Source organism: Pavona decussata, unplaced genomic scaffold (genome assembly GCF_977016875.1).
Source record: "Pavona decussata unplaced genomic scaffold, jaPavDecu1.1 SCAFFOLD_83, whole genome shotgun sequence".
Taxonomy (NCBI): Eukaryota; Metazoa; Cnidaria; class Anthozoa; order Scleractinia; family Agariciidae; genus Pavona; species Pavona decussata.
Window position 1 is genome coordinate 2,350,796 of NW_028145501.1, and position 12,064 is coordinate 2,362,859.

A 12,064-nucleotide genomic window follows, 5' to 3' on the forward strand; every position below is an offset into this window, starting at 1 on the left:
AGTGTATTGTTGTATTAAAAACAACCAAGAAATATTGCTAGAAATAGATCTTGCAGATTTTACAAGAGCAAGACAGGAAAACGATTTAATGGCTGCTATTTTACAGGGATGGTATAATGGCTCATATCCCATAGCCTTGACATGGCTGTTAAGCCAATCAAAACCCTGGAATTGCATTATATCTAGTTATCCAGTTTTTGCATTTGACGTAGTAAGAATGCACTCCTAATACAGATTGCAGTGGAGATTGTATGGGACAGTCTATCGATCAAAGAATGAATGGATCTTGGGACACGTATCTGGCATCCCCCGCAGATTTTGCAGGGGCGGATGACATCATCACCAACTTGGCAAAGGAGAGAGAGCCTAGGATCGAGATCATTGAATGCACTCCCTAATCTTTGATTACTACTAGCTAATATTCGTTAGCCTACAAACCTTATTCCAAAATGGCTTCCATTTTAACATTTTTTTTGTTTGCGTTAAAATTGGCTCTTCTTGCCTCTTTCAAGATGAGGCAAGAAGGGCTAATTTGAAGACCAACAAGAGAATGTTAAAACGGTAACCAAATTGAAATAAGGTGTACATGTATGATAGAAGGTATCTTGACACTGAATAAGGTGTACATGTATGATAGAAGGTATCTTGACACTTACTGTGCAGTCTTCCACCAAAAGATGTGAAACTGCAACTGGTATAAAAGGCAACAAACTATCCCCCAGACAAACAATCATCCTGTGTAGGTACTGTCGCACACCAGAGTGGATAGTGTCCCGATGTACTGGAATGGTTAGAGCTCTCAAGAAAATTGGCAAAGCCTGCAAGGGGAGAAAAGCTTGGATTGTAACCAAGAGTACCAGTTTTAAAAGAACACCCAAAATTGCATGCACATGATTTGTTACATCTCTAAAAAGCTCTCCTCTGCTGCTGCTGATTTGCTGACAGGTGGTCACCTATATTTTTATCACAATTAATATCAGCTTTTCTGTTTGGTACACTGTTATTGTTGTTGGAAGAAAATAACATTTTTATTTTTTTCATGTTCAGTCTTTCATAAGTGAATCTATGAGATTTCAAAGTACTTAATGACAAAAATTATGTATATAAAATTATGTTCCCACCTTTGTTTGTTGTTGTTGTTTTTCTGTCATTTCTGACCTAATTCTATTTATTGCTACTGGTAAAGAATGTTCAATGCTTTTGTGACGAAATTCAATCACAAGTGTAATAATATTTTTGTTCTGCTGTTTCGTCCAATGCACTGGTCTTTCTTTAAAGTTGAAAAAGAATTTAGTTTGAATTATTTTACAATGATCATAGGTAGAATAAGTGCTTTTTGGCCTCTGGACACAACACTTGGTAAATCTGTTTACCCTGTTTTAAAAATATCTCCAAATAAATTTGGAACTAAATCAGAACCGATCTGCTTACTAGAAGATAATAATAAGCCACTCACAAACAAACTATCTGATTATAAGCAAAGGTACCTCTGTAAAACATGGTGCACATCCACTGTCCTTCAGTGATTGATGATTGGTGAATGCCTTACTAGCTCGACTGTAAGTTAAAACGAATACAGTATTCATTGTGAATATACATTCATTTTATGGGTGTTTTTTTTTTTTTTTTTTTTCTAAAATTAAGCTCAGTTATCTATGAAAAATGAGTGGTTACCCCAATTTGTTTTTGGGTTCCATTAATCTCTGCTATGCCTTTTCTGCATAGTCATAAACCACGCAAAAGTAAGTTTGTTTTATTTGGGACCATGCACGAGTTTGTCAGACCATCCTGAGATGTAAAGAACTTACTGTATGTGCAGTAGCAAAAGGCAACACTGCCCTTAATTTAAAGCTATTTTTGCAAGGTGTGCATTGCGTAGTTTCAGAAAATATTCTCTACTGAAAGTCATAAGGAAAGTCTGAGGGGGTGGGGCATGGCCTCAAAGGCAAAACATTTTACAGGAAAGTATGAAGCTAAATTTGAACTTCTAGGAGATGGGGGTCCAAACCAAAAACTCTGTGAAGGGTGGAGTGGAAGGGGTCAATGGACATTCTCTGGAAAAAACACATCAGTAAATGCTGCTAGATGCTCTGCAATTTTGAAGAGTAAATTTAACTTCAAGTCCTGACAATTTTTAATTGGAACATCCCAATAATACGATTGGCAATGATAGAAAATTAATTATAATCACAATTAACAACCATAAGGAGAATTTAAGGCTGCCGGGCAGTGGTAATGATAAAAGCCTTAACCCTCTAAACCCTAACAGTGATCAGCATCAAATTTGTCCTTGTAACATCAATGCTTATTCAACCCCTGAGGTCATGAGAATTAATGATATGATTAACCCAAGGTGAATTTTCTTGATATGTTTATAACTTCTCCACAGTACTTTTGTAAGAAAACTATAGGGACAAGATAGGAGAATTTGTTCTTTGATAGGAGTTAAAGGGTAAATACCTGGCATAGGCCACAAGATGATAAAGCTGCTGTGCATATGCTGAGGATGTGGGATCATCAAGTTTGGACAATAACTGAAAAAAAATCCAACATTGTCAGAAAGGTAAAGATGTGATCAAAAAACTGGTCAGGCACTACAACATTACGGCTGAAGAATTAACAAAAAATGTCACGGAGTCAAGATTACAAAATACAGTTAGCAGTATGATAGGTGAATTTTTCAGTGACCCAGGCATACAGTACAGTGCTTGGGAAAAGAAAATCCAAGTCCTCTTAACAGGACAAAAATGTCAAAAACTGAGCAACAAGGAGCTGATCTGAGAAACTTGATTCAAAAGAGACCATGTGTCCTAGGTGGAATCGGAATTTGGAACTGTTGGTTTTTGTGGAGGGAGGAAACTGGAAAACCTGGAGCAAAACCCTTGAGGAGGGATAAGAACCAACCAACAACAAACTCAACCCGCATGTGGTGTCAACACTTGGAATTGAACCAGGGACACATTGGTGGGAGGTGCAGAGTGTTCTCACCATTGCGCCATCCCTACTGCCCCCACCAAGGAGTTTAACCTAAGACCTTCCGATTACTAGTTCAATGGTCTACCACTGACCTACAGGAGACTCATGGGAGTGTATTTGTACTCCATTTTACTGTTTAACACGTTTCTTACCTTTGTGACAATGGAATCAAATTTTACAATGATTGGTGACAGCAAATCCTGCATGTACAACAGCTGCTTCTGTGATTCAAAGACATTGAAATGTTATTCATCAGTCAGCCAACATTATTATTTTCTACTCAGAAAAATTGAGTTCATTGTATTGGACTCACCTCTGGCACAGCACCACTGGCAACTATCAAAATCCCTGCGCTTTCATAAAGGAAAAACTACAAAGAATAAAATAAAAAGCATTCAAACTGATGTCAGACAACAAATAATAATTTATGCAGAGTATACAGTGAAATTTTGACAACTCAAACTTGAAATGAAAGGAGTTTTCTAGAGATCACCATCAAATTTCTCCTTGTAACATTGATGCTTAATCAACCAGAAAGGTTGCTAGAATTAAGGATAAGATCACTGAACATGAATTTTCTTGTTAAAGAAACTTAAAACAAGATGCTTAATATGAAATAGAAAACATAAAATAAACAATCATTTTATCAACCATGTGATAAGAAAAAAATCTGCATCCCCAATGGCAATCAAACCGGGGGGGGGGGGGGGGGGGGATGGGTTCTTCTTGGAATTTTCGGTGGGTGTGTGTGATTTGGTTCTCCAAACCCTAGCCTCCTATGCAGACGTTTCTTGGCTCATCATGTCACACACTCCACCCCACCGGCGAGCCAAAGAATGTCTGCGAAGGAGGCTATCCAAACCCTGACCCTATTTCAGACCAAAATATGTAATTTTCCAATACCTTTTTGCCAGACCTGGTTTACTAAAATTCATACCCATTTTGAAACCTGGTTTTTAGAATAGCTAGTTTTACCCATTTCCAAACAGCTTCAGACTAAAATGGTTAAAATCTATACCCTATTTCAGACACGCTCAAAAACCATTGATACCCTTTGGTACCACAACATAGCAGTCCTATAACGTTATGTAGGGGGAGTACCCCTTCCCCTCTCTCCCTACAGAATCAAACCCATAACCTTATTATAAGCACACAGGTCTGATCAGATGGTTAGCATTCCAATCACAGAGCCACATTGAACTCATGATGAACTAGGCTATATACCGGCCTGCTTACAAATCCTACATACATCTAAGTTCAGTGGTGTCAAAAGTTCCATGTAAAAAAAAAAAAGAATAAATTAATAAATAAAAAAAAGGGAATTTCAAAGGCTTCCACAGTGGCCCTTTCATCCACTGTTTTGAATTGGAATTTAAGAAAAATGTCTTGGATTAGGATAATGCCCAATCTCTTTTGAAACCTGGTTTTTAGAAAAGCTAGTTTTACCCATTTCCAAACAGCTTCAGACTAAAATGGTTAAAATCTATACCCTATTTCAGACAGGCTCAAAAACCATTGATACCCTTTGGTACCACAACATAGCAGTCCTATAACGTTATGTAGGGGGAGTACCCCACCCCCTCTCTCCCTACAGAATCAAACCCATAACCTTATTATAAGCACACAGGTCTGATCAGATGGTTAGCATTCCAATCACAGAGCCACATTGAACTCATGATGAACTAGGCTATATACCGGCCTGCTTACAAATCCTACATACATCTAAGTTCAGTGGTGTCAAAAGTTCCATGTAAAAAAAAAAAAGAATAAATTAATAAATAAAAAAAGGGAATTTCAAAGGCTTCCACAGTGGCCCTTTCATCCACTGTTTTGAATTGGAATTTAAGAAAAATGTCTTGGGTTAGGCTAATGCCCAATCTCTTTTGAAACCTGGTTTTTAGAATAGTTACTTTTACCCATTTCCAAACAGCTTCAGACTAAAATGGTTAAAATCTATACCCTATTTCAGACACGCTCAAAAACCATTGATTCTCTTTGGTACCACAACATAGCAGTCCTATAATGTTATGTAGGGGGAGTACCCCACCCCCTCTCTCCCTACAGAATCAAACCCATAACCTTATTATAAGCACACAGGTCTGATCAGATGGTTAGCATTCCAATCACAGAGCCACATTGAACTCATGATGAACTAGGCTATATACCGGCCTGCTCACAAATCCTACATACACCTAAGTTCAGTGGTGTCAAAAGTTCATGTAAAAAAAAGAATAAATTAATAAATAAAAAAGGGAATTTCAAAGGCTTCCACAGTGGCCCTTTCATCCACTGCTTTGAATTGGAATTTAAGAAAAATGTCTTGGGTTAGGATAATGCCCAATCTCTGGGACTGACAACCTTCATCCACTGCCCGAGGGTGGAAGGGCACAGCTGGGGTTGATTGATATGGTTTAACAGGAATAACAAATACCTGATCATCAGCAGAAAGAAGATACTGGTAACCATTGTCCTGAAATTTAACGAAGTGCACATTTCAAGATTTGCTACATATCATTTTTTACAGTCAACAACTACATATACATATTTGTGCATCAATCTTAATACTCCAAGGTTGCTGCTAAGAAAACTTTCAAGGAGCCCGTAAGCCAAAAACGGAGAAATTAGGAGCACAAACTGTGAAAATATTAGATGCTACTGCAAAAAATTTAGGTGACGAGAGCAATTTCTTGCGTGACCCAGGCAACAGGGCTTCTCAGTGTTAGCCAACAGTCTATTAAGCAACACTGCAAAGGCATCATGCATGCAGGCATGCATATATCCTGCATGCATAAAAATAAGCCTTTGTTATAATAATGCAATAACAAAATGACCAAATCAATAAATAATTGGCCAGGGATAGATTAATAAATCAAATAACTACTGAATAAGAAGTCCCATAATGGCAGCCTTGAACTTGTTGTAATTGAGTTGGACAATGCTGAAAAGCAATGCAACAAAAACTTCCCAGAAGATCTACTGTACAGTAGCTGTGTTTTAATTAGCTTACATGTGTACAAGTACTGCTATCATGTACTTACAGGCGAGATAACCAGAAGGGCTTGAAGCCTTTTTAACACATCATGGGCATAGTTCAACATGTTAGCCCTGGAAGTAAAGAACCATTCAGTTAAATACATACACTGTACAGTGTATCTTATTTGATGTTTGGTGTACACCATCACTATATACACTGCATATTAATTATTTTAAAAAGTTGTGCCGTATTTTCAATTCGCACTTTAACAGGATGAAGAATTTTTAGTTCTTACAGTCAATTCATGTCACGCGTGACCAGTATTTCCGAAAATGAAATGAACATTCAAATTTCTCCTTGTAATGTCCGACATGTGAATGGAATGTTGAACATTTTCTCTGGAAATCTTTCCGAAAAAGACACATTAACAGAAAAAAAGATTCAAAATACTTCCAGGGAAACAATTGTTATTCTTGAAATACTGTACTTAATGCTGTAAATTATGTAAAGAAAAATGCATAGCTTTATACTGTCAATAAACTAGAAAAATTTCTATGGGAACTCTGAAATCTCGTTGGTAATGTTCAAAACTGACATGTTTATTTCAAAACTCCATTCAAATTTCAAAAGTACCGTTTATGCGTGACGTGGATTGACTGTAAGTCCAAAAACAAGTTCAACTTCACATACTTGTGTGATTTGATAAATCTTGAAAATAAGTAGGCACATCTGCTTCTGACGGTACAGTTGGGATTACGCAGGCCTCTCTCATCAAGGAAAGCCATCTAAAAAGCAATGTAAGAATCATATTAATAATGCAAACAAGGTAATGTGATCTGGTAGTCATTATAATAATGGCATTATGCAGTTATTATTGCATGCAAAGTCCCTGTATAGGAGCAGTTAGTGTGCAGAATCACATCTGGTGCAAGCCTATGATGTATGTATACGGCAGAAGACGAACATTGACCATGCAAGGCTGGATAAAAAGGGACCATACGGAATTAAATTTAAAAGTTTGAGTTATTGTTCAAGTTCCCTTGAGCTGGAGCATAGGTCACAAGAAAAAATTTGTACTGTGTTTGTTAGTACACTGTAACTTGATGCTCGAAACGTCAGCACTTGAATCTCTTTATGGTGGTCAAATCATCTTTTGTTATCAACTCTGTTGATAATCATTTTTGATAAAACCAGACATTCTTTTCCACTCCCCCATCGACGCAGCACCACAGTTTCTTTAGAAACTAACCCCTCGTTCCATTCTTTTGGTAAAAATAAACATTTGACATCTTTCTTTCTTACCAGTACTGTTGGAATATGCTGAGTTTGACTGGTAAAGAATCTGTCGTATCTCACAACCGTTTCAAAGAACTGAAAAATAACAAACAAACAAATATGTTAGCAGTCAAAACAAATTTGACAAAAGGACAGAGAACATACATGTCAAGTAATAATCATGATACTTAATTATCTTTATCCCAGGACAGGCTTTTCAAGGATAATCATTTTTTTTTTTCAATGTTTTTTTAAGTGTCCACAATTAGTTAGCAAGCTAAATACTCAGACACTTAAGTTTGTTTGTTTGTTCGTTCATTCATACAAATGGAACACAAAATGTACATTACAAACTGACCATAACAAATGATGAATCTTAGCCAGCAGGAGGCAAGCCAGCCAGTTAGCAGCCAGCTCAGAGTGGGGCTAGTTCGCAGGATCTCCAGATTACAAGCTCAGTGCCCAAACCACTTGGCATGCCCAATAAAAGCCATTTTGAAAAAAATGTTTTCAGCCAAAACAAATATGAAAATAATAGACAGGAAAGAAGTACAACAGCAAACACTAAATACCATCTGAGCCACTGAAGAGTGCTGGTAGAAAGACACACCACTTGTAACAAGCTGTCAGAGGAACAAATGGTAAAGATCAGGAGAATATCAAATGTAGAACGACAGACAACTACTCTAAAGGTAATGTGGCCACTGCGAAGAGATTCAAGTGATGATGTCTCGATCATTCTAACATTTCAGCATTGCGAGGATTAGTGCCAATTAGCACTTGAATCTCTTTACCGTGGCCAATTACATGTACCTTTAGTTCTCAACTCTGTTGATAAAACCAAACAGTCATTGTTCAGTTATCTGTTGAGTATAGAAATCAAGTGAATTGCTTCTTACCAAGCTCATCATTTGCTGAAGTGCAGCAAACTTTGAGGCATCTGAATATAACTGCTGGGTCTGTGAAATGAAAACATATCATGGTCACTGTTACAATCATGTTGTATCAATTACGCAAAGCTGAAGCTGTAAGACATGAATTCATATCTGTCATTACTAGTGGCACAGTTTTGCAGGACTTTTATGAAACATGTCAAAAAGAGAAAATCAGCTGCAGAGTAAGCAGTTTTACCTCAAGGATGGGTTTCTAGAGGCTACAACACCAAAGGTTAGTTAGAAGAGTGCACTGTTTCTCATTTGCGAAAGTGCTGTCTAATAAATACCACAGAGGGAGTGAAAAGAAGTGAGGAGAAATCCAAACTTGTCAAAAGGTTTGATAGCAAATTCATGTGCTGCTACATTTTATTAAAACAAAGCTGATATCTTACTGTTTCCTCACAATATTATTTGATCACAATTTCTAGTTACAACACTAGATGACGTAGTTTTGATCTTGAAATAAGATCACTGACCTTGATCACAAAAACAAACCAATTACTTCACTCCTTTTAAATGAATGTAAACATATGAAACATATATTTTCATGGGTATATTACGAACTCACAATATGACCAGCTCCCAGTTGGCTTGATAACTCAGTTGGTAGAGCACTGCACCGGCATCGCAGAGGTCATGGGGTTCAAATCCCGTTCAAGTCTGAATTTTTATCAGGCTTTCTTTTCGCAACTGCTTAAGTGGCATAATAACTGCGAGGATTTTTATTCAATCACTCCTTTTCTTCATTCATACCTTTTATCACTTTTATCTCGACATTCTGCAGCCGTGTTTGTTATTCCATAACAACACAAGCCTTCAATTCCACAAACAATCCCAGAAATGATAGCCAGTGCCCAGAAATCCCCTCCCAGAACAGGCAATAAACTAACCAGGTTTTTATAGTATACATGTAGATGAACCTAAAAATCTCACCGACACAGCTTCCCCCAGCATGTAAAGAACCCGTACAGCTATCTCCACATCCATAAACTTTGATCCCTCTAAATTTCTGCAAAATAGAGGATAAAAACATCTTAAGGACATAACAACACTTTAAGGACATGCCTTAATATATTATTTTTCAAGGAGGAAGGAGAAAGTTGAAAATGTTGAGGTTTTTTAAGTTTATCGTTCTTTAATATTCACCACATCCTGATTAATCTGGCAAATCTAAGCTAAAACAACTAAAAGCAATCTATAGAAATTTTCATATCATATTTTCATATAAATCTTCTCTTGTCTAAGAGAAGTAGGCTACAAGTATATTTAACTTAACCTCTGTGTAATAGCTGTTAGAGAATTTAGAGAATTTAGGAAACAATAAGCTAATTTATACTCACCCAAATGTTGAATTCAAAATATTATGAACGGAAACCAACACCAGATTAGGATCCTACAAAAACCAAAGAACAAAAATAAAACAGTCGAAAAATATTCAATCTAATGGTACAAGTTTCAGAATTTCCTACTGGGGAGGAAAACTACATATATAAGGAATTTTTGCTTAGAGATATTCTGTACAAAGTGATGTCAGAAAATGTTCAACTTGCCAGCTGCGCAATATTGTCAAACAGAATCTTCATTTCCTTCCTGTACTCCATAAACATGACTTCATCTTCACCCTGAAAGGTAAATGCCACAAACAATGTTACATTGAAACCCCACTTTACGGACACCCACTTAATAAGGACACTCGTTACTATGGACAGTTTCTTGGTCCCACTCCATACATTTTTCTTAACCCGCTTAATAAGGACACACTGTATTATACAGACACTTTTCCTGGTCCCAACGGTGTCCGTAATAATGGGGTTTGACTGTACTAAGAGATGAAAATGATGGTCACAAAAATTGGTGAAATTGATGGCAAGATGACAATGGTGGCTGCAGGGACAATAACAATGATGACAATCAGATGATGGTGGAAGTGGTGGCGACGACAATGACAATGTGACATTGGTGGTTGGAGACATCAACCTGACGACAGTGGTGATTATGATGATGATGACGATCACAATGACAATTCTTACAATATACTAAATAAACAACTATAATATACAATTCAATAATTATTGGATACAACTACTCGAAATACAATCCAGTAAATATTGGATACAACTACTGGATAAACAATCCAATTATTATTGGATACAACTTCTTGATATACAATCCAATAATTTTTGGATACAACTACTTCATGATAAACAATCCAATAACTATTGGATACAACTACTCGATATGCAATTCAACAATTATTGGATACAACTAGTTAATATTTAATTCAATAACTAATGGATACAACTACTTATTAAACCCTTTAACCCCTAAGGCAAAACAGCATTTTCTCCAGATCCAGGACTGCAAACTCAATGTCCATATATGATATACCATTTTAAAGCTACTCATGAGTGTATTTCATAACTGATATAATTATGAATGAGAAAAGTTATGGCATTGAGGAAAATGGGCTTAAAACAGAACATTTTAAAAGTTCAAAAACATCCCAATGCTTGTGTATATTTGGTATACCCCTAAACTATAGCTTATTTTGCAGTTCTCAACATGTTTATTGATGTGAGAGATGTCTTAAGACCCACATCTTCTAGTGGAAAAAGTTGAAAAGTTACGGGGATGGTCAACCATATCACATATGGGAGGGGGTTACGTTTTCATCCTTTTAATGAGTAGATCTTCAGAGGACCATCTTGGTGTCAAAAATTCATAGAAATCTGTCAAATATTGACAGAGTTATGGCATTATGTGCCAATTGGCACTCTTAGGGATTAAAAGGTTAATTTACAATCCAATAACTTAAAATGGATACAGCTATAGTCAAACCCTTCTATTACGCACACCAAGAGGACAGGAAGAAGTGTCCGTACAATAGAAGTGTCCGTTTTAGAGAAGTAGGCTCTTTATGGATTTTGGTCTCTCAGGGACCAAGTGAACTGTCCGTAATAGAGAGGTGTCCGTATTATAGAGGTGTCCGTAAGGAGAGGTTCCATCGTACTTAATATACATGTACAATCCAATAATAAGATTGTGATGTTGATAAAATGTAGAAACTACTTGCTCGACCTGGATAGGAACATACTCACCTCACGATCAAAATTGTATGATTCATCATACTTCATCTTCTTGACAACCACATGGAGGATTCCCTATAAACAATACGGAAACTGGTCATAACAAGATTGTTTGAAGAGGGCCCACCTTGTCTGGGGAAGGGGGGTTATCGAACACACCACCTATCTCATAGACATTACAGACAAAATTCTACTGGCTTTAAGAAATATTCAGCTACATGTAGCAAGAGTCAGCACTGCTACATGTAGATACACAACAAAAGCGAGGTTTTAATGTCATTGTCATTTTTCATTGCTGAATAGAGGGGTGGCTATATATGCTCATTAAGACATCATCTTTTGAGGTAGTAGGATTACATATACAGTTTTACATTAGACAAATAAGCTAGCTCAGCAATCACATCATTACTGGAACAGTTTAACTTCATATGAAACACTGAAAGCTGTGTGATGATGCACAACTATGGAGCTAAATCTTCTTGCAGCTGTCTGTGTTTTAAAAGATAAATAATATTACTAAAACTTTCAGCCCCTTAATTCTACCAAAAACTGGTGAAAGCATCTGTTAAAAAGTACTAACAGTGCTGCAGTTTGTTTAAATGAAACCTTTTAGCCCTAACAGTGATCAGCATCAAATTTCTCCTTGTAATATTAATACCCATTCAATCTCTGATGTCATGAGAAGTAATGATATGATCACCCAAGGTGAATTTTCTTGATATATTAATAACGTCTCTCCAGTACTTTTATAAGAAAAGTATGGGGGCAAGATAGAAGAATTTGTTCTTTGATATTAGGGGTTAAAGGATTAATGCTAG

The 12,064-nt window shown here is 36.7% G+C and overlaps 1 protein-coding gene across 1 annotated transcript in view; it reads right to left on the reverse strand.

The window, feature by feature from the left end:
* The window catches only part of LOC146475822 (exportin-T-like), a 38,059-nt gene that overhangs the window by 10,167 nt on the left and 15,828 nt on the right, over positions 1–12,064 (reverse strand). Inside the window, exons 14-28 of the mRNA XM_085115535.1 lie at positions 11,259–11,321; positions 9,711–9,782; positions 9,501–9,553; positions 9,094–9,169; positions 8,125–8,184; positions 7,798–7,848; positions 7,253–7,321; positions 6,641–6,735; positions 6,015–6,081; positions 5,408–5,446; positions 3,290–3,346; positions 3,129–3,197; positions 2,461–2,534; positions 1,488–1,557; positions 657–818 (exon numbers count right to left, since the gene is read on the reverse strand). Of these exons, the coding sequence (XP_084971661.1) occupies positions 657–818; positions 1,488–1,557; positions 2,461–2,534; positions 3,129–3,197; positions 3,290–3,346; positions 5,408–5,446; positions 6,015–6,081; positions 6,641–6,735; positions 7,253–7,321; positions 7,798–7,848; positions 8,125–8,184; positions 9,094–9,169; positions 9,501–9,553; positions 9,711–9,782; positions 11,259–11,321 (1,077 nt within the window). The remainder of the gene's footprint in view (positions 1–656; positions 819–1,487; positions 1,558–2,460; positions 2,535–3,128; positions 3,198–3,289; positions 3,347–5,407; positions 5,447–6,014; positions 6,082–6,640; positions 6,736–7,252; positions 7,322–7,797; positions 7,849–8,124; positions 8,185–9,093; positions 9,170–9,500; positions 9,554–9,710; positions 9,783–11,258; positions 11,322–12,064) is intronic.